The sequence below is a fragment of the Mycotypha africana genome (assembly GCF_025528875.1).
Source record: "Mycotypha africana strain NRRL 2978 chromosome Unknown BDF20scaffold_6, whole genome shotgun sequence".
NCBI classification, from domain to species: Eukaryota; Fungi; Mucoromycota; class Mucoromycetes; order Mucorales; family Mycotyphaceae; genus Mycotypha; species Mycotypha africana.
Window position 1 is genome coordinate 657583 of NW_026515730.1, and position 22770 is coordinate 680352.

General features: G+C 38.0%; 8 protein-coding genes across 8 annotated transcripts; all 8 read right to left on the minus strand.

Moving 5' to 3' along the window:
* Window positions 1-47: 47 nt before the first annotated feature.
* BDF20DRAFT_941693 (uncharacterized protein) lies at window positions 48-3228 on the minus strand (the record flags this gene model as incomplete). The annotated part of the gene is made up of 4 exons (XM_053084799.1): window positions 48-1346; window positions 1443-1875; window positions 1948-2578; window positions 2673-3228. 4 exons carry the CDS (start codon window positions 3226-3228, stop codon window positions 48-50), a joined length of 2919 nt encoding a protein of 972 aa, XP_052935519.1.
* A 272-nt stretch (window positions 3229-3500) lies between these two features.
* Window positions 3501-6255, minus strand: BDF20DRAFT_873683 (uncharacterized protein). Its single transcript, XM_053081225.1, has one exon. It carries the CDS (start codon window positions 5935-5937, stop codon window positions 3700-3702), a length of 2238 nt encoding a protein of 745 aa, XP_052935520.1. The 5' UTR covers window positions 5938-6255; the 3' UTR covers window positions 3501-3699.
* A 2093-nt stretch (window positions 6256-8348) lies between these two features.
* On the minus strand, window positions 8349-9770 carry BDF20DRAFT_906383 (uncharacterized protein; the record flags this gene model as incomplete). The annotated part of the gene is made up of 3 exons (XM_053083269.1): window positions 8349-8884; window positions 9710-9713; window positions 9735-9770. The coding sequence occupies 3 exons, from the start codon at window positions 9768-9770 to the stop codon at window positions 8349-8351; spliced, it is 576 nt and encodes a 191-aa protein (XP_052935521.1).
* Window positions 9771-11745: 1975 nt separating this feature from the next.
* On the minus strand, window positions 11746-11997 carry BDF20DRAFT_820422 (uncharacterized protein; the record flags this gene model as incomplete). Its single annotated transcript, XM_053077539.1, has 1 exon — window positions 11746-11997. A coding segment is annotated over one exon (252 nt), but the record flags the coding sequence as incomplete, so codon positions are not given.
* A 268-nt stretch (window positions 11998-12265) lies between these two features.
* Window positions 12266-12433, minus strand: BDF20DRAFT_820832 (uncharacterized protein; the record flags this gene model as incomplete). The annotated part of the gene is made up of 1 exon (XM_053077569.1): window positions 12266-12433. A coding segment is annotated over one exon (168 nt), but the record flags the coding sequence as incomplete, so codon positions are not given.
* Window positions 12434-18639: 6206 nt separating this feature from the next.
* BDF20DRAFT_913589 (uncharacterized protein) lies at window positions 18640-19923 on the minus strand (the record flags this gene model as incomplete). The annotated part of the gene is made up of 1 exon (XM_053084091.1): window positions 18640-19923. One exon carries the CDS (start codon window positions 19921-19923, stop codon window positions 18640-18642), a length of 1284 nt encoding a protein of 427 aa, XP_052935524.1.
* Window positions 19924-20276: 353 nt separating this feature from the next.
* On the minus strand, window positions 20277-21877 carry BDF20DRAFT_552642 (uncharacterized protein). Its single transcript, XM_053075733.1, has 2 exons — window positions 20568-21877; window positions 20277-20477 (listed from the first exon to the last, which is right to left on the minus strand). The coding sequence occupies exon 1, from the start codon at window positions 21758-21760 to the stop codon at window positions 20618-20620; it is 1143 nt and encodes a 380-aa protein (XP_052935525.1). The 5' UTR covers window positions 21761-21877; the 3' UTR covers window positions 20277-20477; window positions 20568-20617.
* BDF20DRAFT_821423 (NUDIX hydrolase domain-like protein) lies at window positions 21762-22304 on the minus strand (the record flags this gene model as incomplete). Its single annotated transcript, XM_053077615.1, has 2 exons — window positions 21762-22043; window positions 22134-22304. 2 exons carry the CDS (start codon window positions 22302-22304, stop codon window positions 21762-21764), a joined length of 453 nt encoding a protein of 150 aa, XP_052935526.1.
* Window positions 22305-22770: the final 466 nt, after the last annotated feature.

Genomic DNA, 22770 nt, shown 5'->3' on the forward strand with positions numbered 1-22770 from the left:
TAAAGCAAAGGAAAAGCTTAGCAAGCTTATTGACTATATCTACAGGTTCAATATTGATCGTCTTCATCTTCATTATTGTCCATCATAATATCTGCATTCTCATCGATGTGTTGTCTCTGCTGCCCTTTCAATACTCTTTCCGCTTCAATAAACGATTTTCCAATTCTTTCCTCTACCCACTTTATCCTTTCTAGATTACCTTCCTCTACCGCTTCTACTAACCCAGGAAACTGTATCGCCATGCCAGTACGAATGTGCGGTCCGTAAATTCTATGCTTTAACCATCGACTTTCAGGTGGGTTCAAACCAGCTTCATCGCAAAAGGCGCGTTCAAATCGCATGAGCCGATCATTGGCGTCTGCCACGCGTTCTTGTAATTTTCTCGAAACGTGCTTTTTCTTGATAATCCATTGCCGAGCCCATTTCTCTAACCTTCTGTCAAATTGTATACTTGTGTAACTGAGAGATGGTAAAGTAGCAGAAATGAATGGAAACATGGTGGTAAAGCAGTTCCTGATATTACCATCCCTCTGTACGTTAGAAAGTGCTGTTGAAGTCAATGATGTTAATGATGTTGTTGAAAGGGCGGCATTATTAAGCTGTTGTAGTGCCTGTACTATGTTGTTGGTATAGTCATGAGTCAACATGGGCAATATAGGGTCTGATGCCAAACGTAATAACAGCAAACCCCAGATACGTGTTAGTGTTTGGTGATATTCAAAAAGAGGATCAATATCATCTGATGACAGCATATGCTGAATTGTGTCCAGATTGCTGTGACGCAATGAAAATACTCCTTCAGTTGTACTTGTATTTTGCATTAATGTGTCATTGATTTCTTTGTTGCGAAAGCCAATCGAAAGGCTGGAAACACCTAAATGATGAAAAAAAGCTGTATGATCTAAGCTCGGTTCAAGCATATCTATTAGAGGAGCTAGGAACTGCGGTGATAATTGATTTCCATTTTGTGTTCCCTCATGTTCCTTTTTCACTATGGTTGATATCATTTTATCCTGTGCATGTTGTTGACGAAGGCGAAGAGAATCTTTTTTCCATCTTTCATACACTGTCTGACTGGTTTGAGGATCAATAACTTCATTAGTGACTTGATAAAGCAATCTGCTCAACAAGGGTGACGCTTGAGCTACGAATTGCTTGCCTGATACTGCATGGTCAACATTCAGATAAGCAACAAGTCGCTCTTTCAACCAAGATGCATTATCCTCTATCCATTCTGTAGAGCCGATTGCGCCATACTCTTTAGCATCCCATGAAGCAATCATTATTGTGCGCTTCGGTTTCCATCCGCGGCTTACAAGTATGCCAATTGTTCTTACCAATTCCATCTATTGTATTGATATATATAGTTAAAAAAAGAGAGAAGATATGAGCTTTTTAAGGATACCCAATAAAAGATGTGATTCTTTATAACATAAAATTACCATGACAGCAGATCCTGAAGAGGCATCAATGGCACCATAACTCCATGCATCTCTATGATTACCAATCATCACAATACGGTCTGGATACTCGCTTCCTTCTATTTTACTAATGACGTTATAAATTGGCCTAATTTGATACTCGTTCAAGTTGATTAAATTAACTAATGCTTCACTCGGGCCACTATGATATGACCTGTTCTTATCAAACAACATATGTTCTGGTTGTCTGCTTGCGAATCCATGGCCTTCTAATGCTTTCAAAAAAGGTTGAGCGTCTTTCCATGAAATAGGTAAGGACGGTATTTTGGGAATGTTTGTCAACTCATCATAAGGCATCCGAGTGATGTTTTCTGTCGCAGCAAAGTTAGGTGTAAAAGGATCACCTACACCAATACTATTGTATTGTACAGAGCCACGTTCAACATAACTGTATCTGTACGCAAAGATAAGGATTTCTCAATAAATACGACAAATAATTTCTAAAAAGAGATTGCATTACGCTTACAAAGTTGGCGAGATGGTTGATAATGATGAAACAACTCGAGCCATATCAGAAAACAAAATGACACCAACACAGCCCTGTTCTTCTGCCATTTTCACTTTCGAGCCCATGGTTATACCACCGCCCTGTCGAATCAAAGCAATGGTTCCGTTCAATAAAATACCTTGTTGAGTTAAAGAATCGAAATCTATCAAGCGGCCATAGTTCACATAGACTAACGGGCCTGTTACATTGCCATTTCCTGAATAAGCATGGAAAGCTGGTGTTGCAGTCCCTCTGCTCTTTCTTTGATAAGCTTCTGTTGCTGCTGTATGTTGTCCTGATGGTCCCTCTTCATGACTATCCGTTGTATCGGTATCTAGTACGGCTTCATATAAAAGATGTTCAGGCCCTTTGATGATCGCCAGTCGACGACGCCTAGGATAATTTAAGGTGGGATAATATGTTTCAATTTCTGTATCATTAAGTCCATAGTCCCGAATCCAAGTATCGCGTGTCCATTCTGCTAAGTGTTTATCTTGATCTGAACCAGCTAGATGAGGTTGAGCAGCGTAAGTTGAGAAATGATGCCTGATATGGTCGGCAGATGGAATAGATTGAATAAGGTCAGCTGCTGTTTCACTTGGCAGTACCTCTACAAATAAAAAGTCATATTTGCAACATATTAAAGGAACAATATATTTTCGTAGGAGTTTCTTTTTTGTTGTTGCCTTTGTTGCTATTCTTACCAAAATGTATATAGTGGCCAATAAAACGTTGAATAAAATATGAAGAAATAGCAAAGAAGATTACGGTACATAATATTCTTATGCCTTTACGTCTGGCTCGTAAAATTAAAGTGCGTGGTGTGGATTTTTCTTTTTGTCGGGAAGTGAGTAAGAAGTAACTTAAATAAAGCCAAACTTGTGAAAACCAAGATGTCGTGGTATAATTCCATCTATTGGCGTCAACAGAAGAAGAGTAGTCATCTTTAGCAGCTGAGATAACATTATAAGTTGTGGAAGATGTCTTCTCATGTTTGACGAGAAGAGGTGATGTGGAATAGGCAGTAGTGGTTAGAGCAGGGCTGTTGTTAAGGTAATAGTAGTTGGATTGTTGATGAATGTTTAAAACCAAATCTGCTTCTTTTATAGATTGATAAGATCTCTTTTCATCTTGGTCGTCTGAACGTATTGGTGATGTTAGTGAAGGTATCGGTTTAGATGAAGGAATGAATGAGTAATAGTGATAGAGATCTTGATGCTGTTCCTTTTTTTGCTCAAAAGTTTTATTGAATGGTCTCATGGATTATTGCTGTGGAGAGTAAACGAATAATAAGCGGTACTAAAGCAACATTGTTTGAAGGGTAGCAGTTTATTTATATAGTTTTTTTGTTACAGAGTTTTCGTTGTGTATCCAAAATAAATAGTTGTTTTACGTTATAACAAACTAGAACCTTAAGTCATAAAGCGCGTTCATGCGAAAACTTTAAAATGACTCAAAAAAGAAGGGAAAAAAAAAAAAGCATTCTGGCTTATGGATTAGGGTATGGTATGAGCATTTGTTACAATAGTGACGTATAAGAGCGTAAATCTTTTTATTAATTAGATTGAAATCAACCAGTGATTGAAATTGGTATATGTTAAAAATAGCTAAAGAGATGTCTTTTGCATAACTATGGTAAGCAATGAATATGCATGTTTACTCCAACAAAAAAGGAAAAAAAAAAGAATCCAAATCGGATATGATACAAATAGAAGACAAAGGTCACTCCTATCAGAAAGTCGAGATTGCCGTTGTCAAACAGAATCCTTGGTCTGGATCTTCGAATACTTTACCAGTCGTAGGATTAACACGCACAACATCGCATATGGTGACGGACTGATGAGAGTAAGGACTCAGAAAAGCAAGAAATGGTTTATACTTTAAAACACCTCTGACGACGAGACCATAAGGATATCTGATGATACGAGACCACCGCTCATTTCCACTTTTATCCGCTCCGGGTGATTTTATTCGGATTTGACTGGTCGCAGTTACCATTTTCTTGCTGAAGAAGGATGAAGAAAACGATAAAGGTTCGTCAAAATGGTAAAACCCACCCAAGTATTCAGCAGGATCTACACCTTGGTATACAGGAGTGCTGCTGCTGTCGTTGGTCGAAAACATCATACCTATTGCCCCATCATGGTCACCATCAATATCATTATCGCTATCTGGTACTACTTGACTAAAAGCAAACACGCTAATATCCGCATCAGCAATACGAACAGTCCACAAATTGGTATTAATTGCATTGATATGAAGGTCGAAAATAAGTTCCTTATCAGACGATAAGACACGCCCCATATCCACAGTAACATCTTTGAGAGGTTGTGAAATATAGGTCACAAAGATGAATAAAAGAATAAGGAGAGAGACCAGACTGATACAAATATTTCTTAACCACCTTGTACATGTATTTGCTTTCTGACCATGTTGCTGCTGTAGTTTGGTATGGTTGTGACGATAAGCTCGATGTTGTCTATAGGGTGGTATGGAAGCTCTTCCTGCTGCAGTTACTTCTTCGTCATCCGTTATATAGCCACCATCTATATTGATGCCACCATAGTTAGAATAAAATCGTCTAAAACCATTCAAAGGTTGTTGTTTTGTAGAATTCTGTTGTTGTTGTTGTTGTTGTTGTTGTTGTTGTTGCTGCTGCTGATATAAAGATGAGCTGTGTTTTCCTGCTGCACCTTCGAACCATTCATGCGCATGATGAAAGAGCTTTGATTGACTAAAAGGGTGATCCATAATGTAACTTCGTAATTTGGGCCTATTACTGGTACTGTTAAAAGATGGATCTTCATTTTGGTTCACATTATTATTGATATTGTTCATCGTATTTGATACTGCAGTAGATGGTATAATACCCAGCGAAGGGGTTAACGGAGGGGGTATAGGTGATGATGATTCCGATCTGCATTTTGATAGAATGGGTCGTAGTAATGTATTAAAAAAGCCTGTGGGTGTCAGTCGACCACCCTTATTATTACTATAATAGCTCGTCAATGTAGTATTCGTCGCAGCAGGTGTAAGTAAGGTCTCACTTGTATTATTAGTTGTTAAAAGAGAACGCGTCGACTGAGGCCGATAAAGAGACGATGTTGTTCGATAGAGAGTATCAGTTGAATTCATGTGATAGACAGTAGAGTCCGTATTATTACCTCCACTGTAGGGGTAAACGTACTGTTCGTTCTCGTCCGAATCTTCAGCATTAGAAACTGCATCGACGAGATTTCGGTGAAAGACTTCTGAGGGCGTCGCTGTATTACCACTTATGGGCGGAATTTTTTTCCTTTTCATATTGTTGTTATTTCGACGATGTTCCATCTCATTCTTCACTTTGGTGAGGGTTGACTTAGTTTGCAGAGCTGTGCTTAGATTACACGTTGGTGTCGTAGGATTACTACTGCTGTTGTTGCTACTATGAATATTATTGGTGGTCAAAGATTGCAGAGTAGTAACAAGTGGTAAGGTAACAGCCGAGGTTAAAGGAGGAGGCACTGCAGTAATGGTGGACAGTGCTGGAGTATCTGGTAATTGATGTTGCGATTGAGAAGTGGGAGTGGAAAGACTGGTAGTCGAAGAATGCGGAGGATTGGATATATTGTTATTATGGATATAATTAGTCGGTATATTTGTGGGAGTTGTCACAGTTGTATTTGCAGTTGTATTTGACGATGACGTTGCTGTAGTAGTGGTGGAAGTAGAGGTTGTGCCTGTGTTTACATTACTGGAAGTATCAAACCGTGCTTTTTCGGTGATTAGCGTTTTGTCAAATCCACCACCCAAAGCAGCAGCAGCCGAGTTGGACGCAGAAAATTTCTTCAAACCTTCGCCATGATGTGTTGTTACATATTTCGGTAAAATAGGTCGACTCACATTAGGTTTAGCTGGATTTTTTGAAGAGTCTTCTTCGGCAGTACCTGCTGTCTTATTCATGCTATTATGACTATTGTCAGCTGGCATTGTATTTTGAGGTTTTGATAGGAAATTCAAAAAGAAAGTTGTTGAAGATCAATGTAAGGAATGGAACAACAATTAAGTTGTGCAATGGACGAAAATGATTCAACCGGAATAAAAAGAGAGATATAAGTGAGTGAAGGTCCTTTCAAATTCTCAATTGCCTGCTTTTACGTAAGAAAGTGAATGGTTCAATTGAAATTTGGAACAACAGTTTACAAAAAAAGGGGACAGAATTTAAGAATTTTCGAAAAAGAGAACGAGTGAGAGAGAGAAGGAGAACAAGATCGAAAAAGGGCCGTACAAACCTGTCCTTGTTTTCCGTTTTTCTCATTTTTTTTTTCTTTTTTTTTTTTGTTTGGCTTGCTTGCTGTGAATAGCATGATTTTTTTTTTTGAATAAAAAAAAAATAGAACCGTTTTTTTAGGCCCCATGGAACCTGAGCATTGAAAATGAAGGGCGGTGTCTACTTTTTTTGGTTTCTCTCCAGCACCCTTCAAGAAGCAGGTTGTAGTCCGCGCAACCATTGTCCAGCAAAGTTCCCCTCTTTTAGCAAACCGTGGACAGATGTGCTTTTTTCGCTCTGACTAACAACGCCCAGACACCGATCATTTGAGTAGAATCATATAGCAAGCAGCTCATCCTGTTCAGCTGTACCTCTTCATACTATTTATTTTTTTGTTCGTCCACCCCTTTTTCAGTTTATTCCAAATAGGCTATAGTAACATTAATGATAATGGCACCCCACCCCCTCCTTCTTCTCCTTTCTCCTTACAATTATCAAAGTAACTGCACATGTTACGCAAAAATTTCAATTCGTGTCATCCTGCAACCCGTAAGACGATAAGCAGGTAGTCTGCATTGTTAGTTGTTGAACATTTGTTTGCACGTTAGTCTCAATTTCACAACTTGCCTATAACTGGTATCATCGCTTCCAATGAAGCAAGTAGCGTATCAAAAGTAGTTACCAGTAATTGAACACATTTTATTCATAAAGTTGTTAAATAATTCAAAAGTAAAGAAAACTTTATACAAAAACAAAAAGATATGAGGACTATATTTACAAGAAATTAAAAAGGTAGACAAGAGAGTCGGATGGTAATCATGAGTTAACCTAAAGTATTATTCCTTCGCATTGCTATTCTTTGTTGCTGTGATGCTGAGGACGAAGAGGATGAGGAAGACGACAAGGGATGTAGAGTATTAGTATTGTTCGTAGACTGTAATATGTTGTTGTTGTTATTATCTGCAAAATGATTGAAGAATGGCGTATTTGTCGTAGGTGAGGAAGGACTTTCCGCCTCAAAGTAATCATAATGGCTTGCAGCAATAGTAGTCATAGTGGTAGTAGTCGTACTAGTAGTAGTAGTAGTGGGTTTATAACTGAAGGATCTTTTTGGAAATGTATTTGTATAATTCAAATGATCATCATTAGTGTTCTGCTGCAGCTCGTGAGGATTCAAGCTTAGAGATCTTCTGACGCTTTCCCTAATCCTTTCCATAGTCAGTTGCAGGCTGTTGCTGTTGTTTGTATTTTCCGTGGTAAATGATGGGTTGCGAGAAGTGTCGACAGCTGTTGTCGTTGTTGAGTGCGCAACAGGATGACTGTTCGTCCTATGACAGCTACTACCACTACTACTTCTACCGCTGCTAATTGAATAAGCATCCTCCATATGCAATAGCTGATCCAAGCTTTGTTCTGGTGCAGGCGAGATACAAACCAATGGGAATGCACCTTTTTCACCCGTTGTCACGTTGTATCCCAACGCCCAACCATCATCAAAGTGAAATGCTATACAGATAATATCTCCCATATTGAGTTGTAATTCATCGGGCATCCGAGGCGGGTAAGAATGCACAACTACGAAGAACTCTTCATTCAAAGGGTTCGACGTCGTCTCATCCATGCTTTTGTTACTATCATTGTCAGTAGTTTGTGATAGTTGATTGTTCTTGGTATCAATGATTTCTAATTTATCATTAATAAATGGGACATTTCCCGGTTTTGTTGCTGTAGTGGGTGTTTCTGTGGTTGCAGGTATGCCCGTAATAGTACTGCTACTGGTAGTTGTCGTGAAAGGTATATGATGAACAGTATTTACAGCTGTTGCATTTGTGGTCGAAGAGCTGGAAGATTCTGTGAAAAGATGAAGGGATTTCAAGATTCGATGTCGTTTTTTGAAATAAAACCATAGTATACCAAAAACAATGAAAGAGGCACCTGCTAAAGAGCCAAAGACAATACCAACGATAGCACCTGACGATAAACCACAATAATCTACCATCTGACAGCAAGTATCGTCCGGATGCCGTTTACAGTGTCTACAAGCACGTTTTGTTTCATTACCAAAGCCTTCCCGTAAAAAGTAAAGTTAGTCTATGCTATTTTTGTTATCACTTTGTAACCTGCTTTTTCGCTAGGTATTCTTACCACATGAATAAGGCTCATTCGCTACACCCGAAATGCAATTCTCTGCAATGGTTCCATTATAGCCGGCCCATGTTTCACATTGGTCCTGAAACGAATTTAACGTATTATTGCGTTGACTCGTATCTGAACATACACGATGCGAGGCTGTGATCGATTCTATACTATTCACCCATTGTACACAAGTGGTCTTACATAAAGGCGGCGGACTTAGCGCATTTTCGTAGTTGCATGGTAGTGAATAGGTAGGATTTTGTATCATACCAGCACATAACCGAGTCAAAGAATAACGTGCATAAGGAACGGTAGGATTGTAGTTGGAACTGAGACAGCCTAAAGGGAATAAATAATCACTGGTCGAATCAGCATAATCCAAAAGTCGTTGATCAAATTCCTCAATGGTGGTAGTGTTTATTAAGAAAGGATAGTCGTACTCTAACCCTGGTAGACCGATATAAAATTGAGAAAATGCTGTACAGACTTTAGAGCGACGAAGAGAGACACAGTTGTTTTCTTTAGTTGCTGCTGTTAAGGAGATATCAGTATTCAATAGTGATATATCGGAAGTTATTGTTGACGTTGGTTTATTGGTAAAAGTAGCAGGAGTCGTAATTGTAGAAGTAGTAATAGTGGTAGTAGTAGTAGTAGTAGTGGTAATAGCAGTTGTAGTAGTGGTAGTAGTAGTTGGTGCTGTTGTGCTAGTTGATTTAATGGTATATTCTGTCAAAGCAGTGGTTGTGAATGGTTCACCTTGCACAAAGGAATTATAAATAATGAATAGAATGCAGAGTAGAATTAGCTTATACATAAAGAAGTAAGTGTTGTTTTAAGTAATAGCATATCAGCTATGAAAAGACAAAGAGTAGTAAAAGTGAGGAGTTGAAATAACTATCAAATAAATTAAACAAAGCAAACAAAAGGAAAGGACGCAATTAAGAGAACTATTTTGGGTGGCCAAGCCTGGTTTACTAAGGAAGTGCTTTCTTTAGCTCTCTTTCTCTCTTTATCTCTCTCTGTCCACCGGTGATTAATAGGTGCGGATAGGTGCGGATTGGTGTTTTACCTGGTGTTTTGGAGGAATAAAATAAGATAGCGAACACCAAGCAGAAAAGATAATAACGTTGTATTCAAGCGAAAGGAAGAGAAACCAAGAATAGAATGGATTCACTTTCTTTTCTCTGGTCAGATAAGTGGGTCGGTGTTCAAATTAAGTTTTTCTTACTGATTCTACAGTCTTTTCACATCAGATTCAGATACTTTATTGACAGTTTCGGACTACTCTCTTAACTAATTTGGAACTAATTTTGTAATTTGTTTTAGATAAATTTTAAAAATATTTGGACATTTTACCAGACTAGTTTAAAATACTCATTACCTTTTCAAGCACGTAATCTACTATCAAGGCAAACATCGTAATCTGTCTCTTTTAGTTTTGCAGCTACAATTATCAACATTGCTGATTCCGATGATCGTACTAGAACAGATGATGTAGCTACTCAGTACAGTAATTAGAAACACTCGTTAAAGTTACCAATTTGAACGATGACGTCGATATAGCGGAGGTGGCGATGAACAACGATTTAGCAAATCGAAGAGGTGCGCAACAATAGAAAGCATTGAACAGCGAGGCATCAGTTAGCGTACATTGAGATATTGGTTTCATTAACTCTTCAATCCAAAGAGAACAATATCTCTGCGAAAACTTACGGGAAGTACGGCACTGAACAGATTAAGCAGCTCTCTATAATTACCTCCGCTTCTTTTCTTTCTTCTTCAGCTAAAGCAGGCGCAATCCTTTCTTATTATCGTTGTAAGCTTTCACAAAACGCTGAGCTAATCGCTCCGTGAATCCTATGGTGCTTTGTCTACCAGACAAGCCCAAAAACTCAATGACAAGATACAATAACTTCTGACTCTTAATAGGATTATAGTTCGGTAGCTTCCCCATGCTTCACGTATAACTTTATTTTCCGTCTACTGAACCATTATTTTTAACTGAAACTGCTTTGCTGACTGACATAGCCTTAAGAATTGAAGATTAAGTCTGCTTAGTATTAGTAGGTATGAGCTACCCAGGCACAGAAGAATTATCAGCTTGTCTACGAAATAGACATAAGCATCCAAATCAACCCGATGTTCCATATCTGGTTTTAGTTCTTTCGTAGGAGGATTCTCAACCGCTGCTTGCTATTGAATCCACTGAATCTGTGGTAATTTTGTAAAGATCTAGAGGTTGGTCAACTGACAGTCATTGAACAGCCTCATCGTAAACGTTGAAGTTGTTCATCATTCAGTTGTTACACCTCCGTGATTGTTATTCATTATCAAGTGTTATATTGGGATGGCATGGAAGAAAAGGTACTCTATACTCTCACCCTCTACTAAAAACTTTTGAAACGCCAATCAATAGAATAAATCCGCCAACTTAAAAAGAAAAAAGCATCCGCCAGAAAATAATTTAGATCCCCTGTAAATCTTATCAATTAGGATTATAGTGGACTAAATGAAATAGCGAGACTATAAAAGATGTTGATTGTATTTCGAGTTAACATTTGGGTCTCTTTTATATCTTTTGAAGTAAGTAATTTGTTTAGGGAAAAGGCATGTTTGAGACCTTGCGAATAAATATGGGCAGATAGGAAAATACATGTAATGTTGTTTAGGTGAATATTTACATATATTTGGCCTAGGTAATATAGATGATACCACATCCCGCAATCGATCAACATAATAAACGGAAATGCTCATTGTTCCCTTTTTCCAATAGCATTAAGAACGAAATGCGTTGAAGGGTCCAACACTATGTAAAATGTTGGTAATGATTTAAAAAAGAAAAAAAGAGGTTTTCTATAGACTACATATAATAATTTTAAAACTTAGTACTTGATGGAAGGCATGCCAGGGAATAGCAGCGTATTTGTCCATGACTTATGCATACTGCCTTTACGGCTGTTACATCTTTCAAAGAGAGTCATAAACAAACATACTACCTAGACACACTCCATTACACCAATGAGCATATTTTATTGCGGTGAGTGCAATACGGTTGAATTGCTTTGCGATGCAAGCACTGAGTGATCAATTGTCTCCATCAGCAATCTCTCATTGACCTTCTCTTGTACTGTCTGCGCTAACTAAGTTAGAAAAGTATGTCAGCTTTCCATCCACCAACAGCATTTATAACCCACATACTAGCAGCGTTGCCATTAATTCATACATTGTCATTCAAGCAAATCTTGAGTTCCAATCGACTGGTATACATGAGGAGCACATTCCAACTATTTTCCCACTTCTTTTTAGATTGCTTGAGACTCAATTTCGTAAGGGTGAGCGTCTAGAATATCATTCGCAAACCTTTTCACAGGTTGTATCAATTCGATGCGTTCTTATTTTTTTTGTATAATGTAATTCATGGCGTTCGAACATTCAACGATCATTTTGATGGTACTCTTCAAAGTGTGTAGAACAATTTCTTTGTCGATGCCACTACTACATTCAATAAAAAGTTCCTCATCGTTCGTGTTCACACTTACGCCCAATCCATCAGAGAACTTTCGCTCGCAATCATCGAAGGAATAGCCGTTGAACTTCAGACTCGTTTCAACTTGTGTCTGAAGTTGTCTTTCACACCATGATATAATTGTAAAGCTAGTTTCCTGGGGAATATATTCAAAAGCAGGGACAAGGTATTTTACAAAGCCACTTCGTTCATGGCTTCCAAGGAGTAACGGTGACTGAGTACAGTTAGATGCAGAGTCTGTCAAAGTTAACGCTACGACCCTTGCAAATGTTTGGTCAGACCAGTAGAAGTATCATGTATGGAAAGAGTTCAGGCGGTTCATGGTAAGCTTGATACATCGCTCTGAATACAATCTTTGACATAATCGACGATTCCGAGGAAGTACTTCAACGGCTTTGAAGCAGCCTAATTAGCTGAATTGCTCTTGTATTCTTCCATTTCTTCGGTTCAACGAGGGTGGATTCATCTTTTGTAAGACTGGAACTACTCTCCAGGAACACCATTTCTATTGTACATACATCCTTCAATTGTTCTTGATTGGCAATCTGAATTTTGGGCTTGTGGGGGTAATGTCAGATAGGAAGCTGGGTGTAATGACCACCTGTCTCGTTAGTTACGCTTCAGACTAACCGCGTATAAATATCAGTCTGAAGTCCACTATTCTGTTCAATAGTGTTTTTATCTGTTCTTTGCTTGGCATAACCTTGCATTCTTGTCATAGTAAATCTAATTATAAAGTGATACCACATCTGTCCTATTGTAATTTATCTGTTCAGAGTACTTTTAACACCAATTCTAGTCTTGTCCTGGGCGAAGATCTTTCGGTCAACTTAGTAAATCACTGACATTACACTGGGTTGTAAATAGTGAACGTCTTTTGCTCCTTTTTTAACAAACTTGCTAAGAAATCAATGCCATTAGTGAAAAAGGTAATGTGTATATTCTTTGAATAAAATACCTTTTGCGTTCGGGATACGTCAAGTGTAGTTGCAGTTGTGATTCTTGCTGTGGCATTACTAAAATCCGTCAACATGGTTGAACAACGTATTCTTGTCTGAAATACACGATCCGACCGACTTGTCAAATCCTTTCCTAAACAACTGAACTTGCTGATATGTTCTTTTTCTGGCGGCATTGATTTCATTTTCTATTTGTTCTTCTGCAATGCGATTTTTTGTTCCTCCGCCTCTTTAACAACATTTTGATGAACTTTTTCTTGGTTTTTTCCAGTGAGAAGTCAAAAAAATTCAATCTGAAGGTAGGCATGAACATTTTCTCGTATTGTACATGGGCCATCTTGGAAACGCATCAGAGTCTACGAAGCATTTTTTAAGTCATTGTAAACATATTGCGCCTGACTAGGCGTCATGATATTCTTTGGTAATGAATTAACATGATTTTCTAACACAGACAGTTTAGATACAGGAGAAAGAAGACCCACTATTTAATCAAATTTAAATTTTTCAAATCAGATAGAGCTTGAATAAAAGATGACTCTATGTACTTACAAAGTGTTTACTGAATAGTTCAAGATGGGAAATGAGAAGTGATTTTTTCATATAAGTTTTTAACATGGTTTTCGGGCCATTTTTATTGGATAATTTTGGATTACGCTCAAACTCTTTCTTCTTTTTGTACCCATCTCTTTTTGCAAACATTGTTCTGAGTAGGCTTCAATATGCCTAATTCAACCCTTGCCATCATCAGGAGTAACGGTGTTACAGGCTCTATTAAAACGTTGTGTCAAAGTGTCATTACTCTTCAAAAACTGCCTCCTAAATGTTGATCTTGATATAGCCCAGCACCCCTCAACGAGCTCGAGGAAGGGTAAATTCGGCGGTCGTGAACAAAGATTTATACCCTCTTTCGTTGATAGCATCCATACAAACGAATTTTACAAATATTCAGAACGAGTAAGTAACCTTTTTTTCCGCACTTTTTCCAAAAAAAAATAAAAATTACAATGCCTAGAAATATCACAATGTAAATGGCAGTTGTGCCCTTTGGTACAGGTTGTTTGACAGTAGTACTTCCAACGGTCTTCTCCCTTGTTCGGCTTTGGTTGAACAAAATACTGTCTTTGTAGGGTTTCCGGAATCAGCTGACTTCATCGGATTGTTTTGGCCATGTACAACCGATGTTGACGCTGGTAGGTATACCTACTTTGATCCACGCTCAGCATCTAAGTATTTGCGAATTAAAACTAGCTTCATTACAAAAATGCAGTTATTCATGAAGACAGCAGCTGACCATTGTAAAATGGGGTTGGCGCGAACTCAAATGTCCTAGGAGCATTCCTCTCGTTAGTGTACTTGGTGGTCTTTTTGAGGGGAAGACAACATTTCTCCCTGACGTGTGTATACAGGCTCAATAAAGCGCTTCTCGTAATGTCCAGAAATTTTGCCAGAAGTTAGATTCTGACTTCATCAAGAAGCTCGACTAAAGACTTCATGTGTTCATGGAAGAGTTTATATAGAACCATTTCCGTTTTTTGTAATATTTCCTCACTGTGGAACAGTTTCGTTGTACCCCTTACTTATGTAAGAAACTGTGCTTTTTTATATACGCTATTGCAGCTTTTTTGACGAGACATGCCTCCCTCCTGAAGCAAATACAAATATCACTTAATCTGTTCAGTGCCGTACTTCCCGTAAGTTTTCGCAGAGATATTGTTCTCTTTGGATTGAAAAGTTAATGAAACCAATATCTCAATGTACGCTAACTGATGCTTCGCTGTTCAATGCTTTCTATTGTTGCGCACCTCTTCGATTTGCTAAATCGTTGTTCATCGCCACCTCCGCTATATCGACGTCATCGTTCAAATTGGTAACTTTAACGAGTGTTTCTAATTACTGTACTGAGTAGCTACATCATCTGTTCTAGTACGATCATCGGAATCAGCAATGTTGATAATTGTAGCTGCAAAACTAAAAGAGACAGATTACGATGTTTGCCTTGATAGTAGATTACGTGCTTGAAAAGGTAATGAGTATTTTAAACTAGTCTGGTAAAATGTCCAAATATTTTTAAAATTTATCTAAAACAAATTACAAAATTGATTTGAAAATAGCCCATAAAATAGTCAAAATTGTTAATGAAAAGTCCCGATCTTCACAATAAAGACTGTATAAGAAATGGTCTTTTGGGATATTTCGGGATTGAATTTAAGTCAGATAAACTGCGGCTGTCCTTATTTTTTTCTTTTGCTTCTGATACACGAATAATAAGCTCGCATTAGATTTTTGTTATTTTAGAAATGATGCTCGTTTTAGAAATCAGAGATTAGGAAACAGTAGATAAAGGATAGAACTGTAGGCTATTTCTCCACGATTAAGAGTGAGTCTTTTTCTTCAGTAGAAAGGAATAGGGTGGTCCAAGCTTTTGAATCGCGCTACAATCTTACCTTTTTTGATATAGGAAGTACAACTCACATCCAGGCTTGTAACAGTAAACGCAAAAACAGGGGCAGATGAAACAGAAAATCGTCCAAAATTTATTGCCAAGATATTTTTTAGAACATGCAGATGATAAATCAAAAACAAATTATTGTGCAAGTACGCACAGTTTAATGCGTGTCAATACGGCCCTACTTCTGCGTACATTATATACGCTGAGAACGAAAATCAAACCATATGTCAGCAAAAGAGTCTTGTGTCCCTTGTTCGTATGCTTATTGAAAAAGTAAAAGTGCGTAAATTCTTGTTATATTAACCACCTCAAGTACAAAGCTGCAAATATTCAGCACATCCAAATGAACAGCAACTGTCAGAGAACCACCGTCCTACAAACCGTATCACATGTTGTACAAGTGTCTTACGAGTGATCTCATTCAAGTTTATGCAGCTTTAAACACAAAGATAGTTTTCACATAGATATATACTAAGTCATAGAAGCTTTCTTTGAGGAAAGACTTTAAGCCATACGTTTAAAAAGTTTAGGGGGAGTTTCAAGTAGAGGTTAGAACAATATCTATTTGGTTGTACCACATTGTGACTTTTCATATCTTCTAAAGCCACTTTGCTGATGAATGGATTACACATGCATTTAAAGATCTAATTTTCCCTGTGTCCAACGGTCAAACCCTTTCCTCAAACCGTAAACTCAGGCTCATAATTGCTTAGTTAAGGCTGTATAATCAACTTTTCTTTTTCATTTGCTTGCCTGATCTGCAGTACTCGGTTGCATGAACGACAAGGATGGAGAAAGATGCTATACTTTCGTTCTTTCCTTTCACATCACACGTTTCGTAGGTGTGCGCTGACGCTTGTTTGAGACGTATAGGAAATTTGTAACAATGAACCCGCTTCTCGGTATTACGATTCAACCGACAAGCCTGAATTTTTTTCTATAGTAAAACAAAAAAAAAAACAGGAGCGAAGAATTAGTTCATTGGTAAACCATTAACGAAGGTAAGGCATCTTTAAGGCACCGGCGAACTGATCATACCATCCTTCGTGTAGCTACACTGCTTTCATTTTGTGCTGACTGTTATTACAACTCTTTGCAAACTATATACATAAATACTGATTAGTAAGTGTAATTTTTATCGTACGAAAATACATGCTGAAGGAGGATTTTGCTTGAAAGATCAGTCATATCGAACATCATTAATTTTTGAAAGGATTCAAGTTTTTTTTTTTTATGAATTAAAGATATTCTTTTGCTCCTACAACTTTTTTGGTGGCCATTCAATTTTTTGTAAGGTAGTTTACATTTTTTAGGAAAGCAATTCCAAGTTGCAATCTAGGTTATGAGCTTGTGAACTTTAGCATTGGTCAATGATGATACTATGACTTTATATCTTGAAAAAGAAAAAACATGGGTCTTACCGTAAAGCAGTGTATATATAGGCGCTACGCGCCTCGTTTTAATTCTGGTGAGCGTCTAGCGCTTAGTAGACTAAAAAACGGTCTAAGAGTAGCAGCTAGAGTAATCAAGCACATGACAGAAAAGTAAAATTGCAAAACTATTTTCAATCCAATCAAGGTCCACATATTTCAGATGGAAAACTGACAAAGAGAAGAAATGCAAGACGTAGTTCATGTACTTGCAGTCATAAAAATGTATTCGACAGATGAATTTTATCAATATTGAATGCTGCAGCCACGATACTTGGAGGCAGTATTGTTAATCATCTGGAATAATTGTGTGATATGGAGACTCGCAGAGAAAGAAAAAGGTTGAGGTGTCGATTGTTGATGAATGTGTTTGGTAACATCAATGCCAGAATAAAAGGTCAAACGCAATAACGTACGGACGAATGTCAATGGTCCTCGTGTCCTCCTTGTTCGGCCATCGTAATACAACCTTCCTCGTTGTATCTGCCAACATGGACGACAGCAATGGATCAAAATGCCTGGTTTGCATGTCTATTTCTTCAAACTGATTCTTGTCTGCGATGGTGTCGAACGGTATTCGGAATGAGAGCAAGCAGTTCTGAATCAAAGCCTTTCTGCAAAGCTACAGTTCGTCAAGTCTGTTTAATATGCCATTCACTCTTAGGTATTGTAGGTATTCAGGTAAACATATCTAAAATGTCAATACAGCTCCAACCAAGCTTAACCCCGTTCTCATGTACGATCTTCAGTATATGGAACTATGATGAAGTCGGTATGTTTTAAATGAAAAAAGTATTTTCATTCAATTTGTATGAAAGCCTGGTCACTTACCTTATTCCATACCTGTTCACATAATCCATTGGTTCAATTTGAAGTTAATAAAAAAACCCAAGTCTGGATTCGAAGAGCCAGCCATTCTGATTCTTCCTTTCTTCCGCAAGATCTGAAACTTGTTTTTGCTGAATTATAGACTTAAGGGTGTCCTTTGTCATTTTCAGCACTAATTCTGTATATTATAATTGATGGACATAAGAGCTTATAAAGGTTATAATGACAAAAGAAAAAAATAGGAAGATCAAAAATCTGCAGGATTGTGTACCTTATAATATAAAGTGCTTTCATAAATGACGTAGTTCAAGGTCCGTTTTCTTTCATCGCAGTTATGCGTTATCCTTGATTTATTGTATATCACGATCAGTTAAATTAGTTTAGCCATGGAGAGCAAAGTTAGCATAGCATGAATTTAAAATGCGTAAAGCTGCTAGATACAACGCCATCATTCTATCAAGGTATGTCACCCTTTTATCTTTAAAGTATGTCCTTCTTTCCAACGTCAGCAGATTTTTTTATCTCTGAGCCGCAGCGTCTTTTTCCTTGTTAAACGTTTTAGCACAACATTCGAACACTTCACTCTTTAACATATTCTTTGTTTACCAGCAATGACAGCCGAAATAGCTTCATTATCAGCTGACGATACTGTTGATAGTCAGACTTATCACGGTTGAAGACGCTTCACTTTGAATATTCTTTCAATCATTTAAAAAACGTTAATAGAGCTACAATAAGGTATAGCCATCCTTGAACAAACTCTGAATAGCAACAAGAGTTCTCGTAACGACCACGAACATAGTGGGAGGTTCGCCAATAGTTCATTATTGATGTTGTTCCGTAAGAATTGCCACTACGTGTTCCTTAGGTTGTGTGTTACAATATATGTTATTTATTAAATGATACCGTGCGTTCCGGTAGAAAGTTTTTCTTTTATCAAAGCAAGAATATATTACCTCTGCTATAGCATAATTTAATGAGGTGGATAACATAGAGATATACAGAAAACATTCACAAGGGTAATTCCAACAATTGGTTGTTTGAAGAAAAGAGTAAACAGCGTTGGGTAATATAGCAGTATTTGAATGGGGGTATTATTGGCGTGATGCAGTCAGCAAGCGATGCTCCATTTCCAAGTTTTGTAGTTCGAGTCTTCTTGTTTTTGCTCTCTTATGTCTTCTGCTGTCTTCACATTCCCGAAAAGCTAATTTACGTTCTTTATAGGCTAATTCGCGCTCCTTTAAAGCCAATTGTCGTTCATGCAAACTTTGTCGTCTGATATCGTTGTTATCCTCCGTTAAGGTAGAGTTATTATCAAAAGGATTATACTGCTGCTGTTGCTGTAATGGAGATTGCGAGCGTACTCGTCGCTGTTGCTGTTGGTCTTCTCTTGTTTTGAACGATTTGCTCGCTCCGGTAGCATTATGTGATTCGAGGGTATCGATGGCTACTACAGGATGAAGTGGTGCTGATGTTCTTGTTTTATTATTTGATACTAGCGTTGAAGAGTTTGGTGTGTGGACGCGCTTGCTGTCACCTGTTAGATCTAGAATTAAATAGAAATCAGGGCATCTTTTCTTCATATATTCATTGAACGTTCGCTTTCTCGTGTCTATCTTTTTCGAATCCTTGCTTTGTTCGCATAATTTACAATAATCTTTGTAGGACTTTAAGACCGCGTTATAATTGTCCAAGAAAAATGTATCGATATGAGATCGAACAGACCCTACTCGTCTATAGCGAATACCTTGGTTTTCGAAATATTTGACAATTTCATTGTATAACATTTGTTTCTTAGTAAACGGAGAAGTTTCTAAATCATACAGATATTTGAATAGTTCGTTGTCATCCTTTTGTAGGCAATCTAAAAGCCTTTCATGTGAGGTTCGTTGATCTTTCCCTGCTCTGTCGGTGAACCAAGAAATGGTGTGCTTTATCTCTGAATTATACATATCATGATATTTCTTAGTAGCAGCATCCATCTGCCACTCCTCCTCTATCTCGTCTTGTTGCTGTTGCTTCCCCTGCTGCTGCTGCTGCTGCTGGTTCTTTTTCGTATCATCGACATAACTTTCGTTGAGAGCAGCACGGTTCTCTTCTGCATTTCCATAAACAATATCTTTATCATTTGATTCATCATCCTGATCTTCATCGGAACTGTTATCATGCACTATTACTTGTGGCTGTTTCAAGTGAACTCTGATAGATTCATTATTATCATCAAGGTCTTCTTCGATATTGTTGAAGTCTCTATTCATGTCCATATCAGAAGGGGAAAGAGCATCAGCAAATTCTGAAGCTGTATCGTTATCTGTAATATTATTGTCTCGTTTTTTTGACGTAAGTGTATTCTGTCCTTTAAAAGGATGATAGCCCATGATGCCAGATGAGTAAATGTGGAGATTGACAGAGAGGGGCAATGGATGGATATTTATACTGTGTATTTTTCTTTTTCGTGGGATTTCCCAAGCAGTCACCATGGATGAACCTCTTTTAATGTTGGAGTCCGCACGAAGGAGGTAGTTCTAGGTGCGATATTGTACAGATAGCACGCTATCATGCTCTCTTGAATTTTGTTAAAAACCTTCTCCCAGCCACAACCATGGTTTTCTTTATCATACATTGCCAAATCGACCTTGGGCTGATTTCAATAGATGTTTCTTTCTTGTCTTTTAGAAATATAGAGCTAAATCTTTGTAAACAAAAAAGCTGTCTGAACAATCAGATACTGTGAATACTTTATTCCAAAATCGCTTAGACTATATGTGCTATATACGCGTATATATATGTATATATATATATATAGATATATATAGACTGGTAGTGCGGGTAGGGAAGGGATAAGGGAATTCGGAATTAAGTGTTTTTGCGTCTCTCTCTCCGTGTATGTATTTGGAGAGGATAGTACAGGTTTAGGTGATGAAACAGCGAACTAGGATGTATGTATTTGTATGTGAAAAAAAAAGACAGTAAACCAATAGATGAGACGTGCATCAGCTTGATAATGTGTATATATATTTACCACAGACGCGCAGACACAAATTCATTACTGAGGCTGCTGTAGAGAGAAGTTTAGTTTCTTTGAGGGATTAAACCACTACTATCCTTTCCAATTTCCATCAAAATTTTTCCTCTATCGGTTGGCTGTTTTGGTTGCTGTTGATGAGGATTAGTGATGATATGTGGTGGTTGACCTCCTCTAGCCGCTGCTCCATTGGTCATACCAGGATGATGTTGCTGAGGGATGCCTGGATGTTGAACCTGCGGTTGCTGACCCAGGGGGCGGAGATGGGGTGACCCGTTCATAGGACGAAATTGCTGATGTTGTTGCGGAGGATATTGTTGCCATTGTGTAGGTGGCGTTTGATATGAGGGATGTTGTTGTTGTGGTGGACGTGATGGGTGCATGTTGGGTTGTTGATTATACGCGATTGCAGAAGGATGTTGTTGGTACATGTTTGGACGAGGTGGGCGATGTTGCTGTTGTAGCTGTTGTGTTTGAGGATGATAATTAGGAGGAACTTGTTGAGGATATCGGTTAGGGGGACCGATTTGGCCCTGCTGTGTGGGCTTTGAGAGAGGAGGACTCGAATGCTGCTGTGGTTGTTGTTGTTGTATCGCCTGTTGCTGATAACGATTTGAAGGCATAGGCTGATATCTTTCATCTGATAATCCGGGTTTGTCAACGCCGCCAATATTCAGTTTCTCTAACGATGGAGTCACTTCTGTCACTGCGTTTCCCTTGACAATCTTACCATCGCTGTTTAACTCATTTTCTATTACTTCCTTGACGTCTTCCTCCTCCGACACATAGTCATCTTCATCATCCTTATTCTTGTTCTTCTTCTTTTTCTTTTTCTTTTCCTTTTCCTTTTTATCTTTCTTTTCTTCTGCTGTTAATTCGTTATCATCGTCCTCTCCGTCTTCTTCATTTTCAGCATTCTCCTTATCCTTATTTTTCTTTTTCTTTTTCTTCTTTTTTTCTCCGTCCTCGTCTACGTCGTTGTTATTGTTGTCGTCATCATTGTCCTCTCCTTCTGCCTTTGCTTTCTTCTCCTTGTCTTTCTTCTTTTTCTTTTTTTTCTTTTCCCCAGACTCGTCTCCGTCAGTATGAGCTAGTGGACTTAGACTAGACATACTCAAAGCATCATGGATATAATGTGCTTTTACAACAAGCATAGCCTCGTCATATGTAAACTGTAGAAATGACACCATATTAGCACAAACAAATGCTCCTAGGAAGATATCGAAAATGAAACAAAATACTATGGTTCTTTCTTACCCAACGTCGTTCACGCTTTTTTTGCTCAGGAAACTTTTTACAAACTTCCTTGATTTCCATCTCATAAATCCAATGATGCGCTTTTACGCCTCCTCTGGTCTTCTCTGCAAAGACACCAATGTGTCTAGTAATGATGCCTTTCACACCTGCTTCTTCCCATGTTTCTCTCATCGCAGCTTGTTTTTGTGTTTCATCCTTTTCCCAACCGCCTTTAGGCTATTTAAAAAAAATAGAAAAGTTAAATACTATTCTTTTCGGTTCTTCGCTGTTCCAAAGGCTCAGTTTTGCATTTGTTAAAGACTTTACAATAACCCACACTGTAGGATCACTCGACGACGAGACGAGCAAGAATCTTTTATTGATGGGGTCTATAGGTAAGCAACCTGCTACTTGTCGAATGCCGTTTTCATCAAATACATCTTGCGCATGTCCATGGCGAGGTGTCATGCTGTAAATAACTTCATCTTTCTTTTCCATCCCATTACCGGGCGGTGTTTTGGACTTTTTCTTGAATAGCTTCATCACCATAAAGATGCTACTCTTTTAGCTTCAAAATAAAAAAGAAATAACAAATATAAAATATGTTGAGTAATGGAAAAGAAACTGCAAAAAACCAAAGAAAAAAAAAGTAGAAGAAAAAAAAAAAGGATACTTTTTTCTTTATGGGTTTCGCCCGTTTTTTTTTTTTTTTTTTTGCTCAAAAAAAAGAAAGATTTCACATATGATATTTTTAGCCTTTTCTATATTTAATTTGCTACAACGTTATACAGACCCTCTTTTCTTCTTCTGACAGATGTCTGTATCGTGTTCCTTACCTTGTTCTTTTTTGTAGCCAAGGAAGTTCTTACGTTTAAACCTCTTCCGACTGACCGATGACGCTGCCAAACTCCTAATGAGGTAGGTTGGCATATGATCAACTTGTACACACACACACCGAGAGAGA

Bases quoted from the DNA above. Each gene is read 5' to 3' on its own strand.
- BDF20DRAFT_873683 (XM_053081225.1), bottom strand. From the start codon at position 5,937: ATGCCAGCTGACAATAGTCATAATAGCATGAATAAGACAGCAGGTACT.
- BDF20DRAFT_552642 (XM_053075733.1), bottom strand. From the start codon at position 21,760: ATGGTGTCATTTCTACAGTTTACATATGACGAGGCTATGCTTGTTGTA.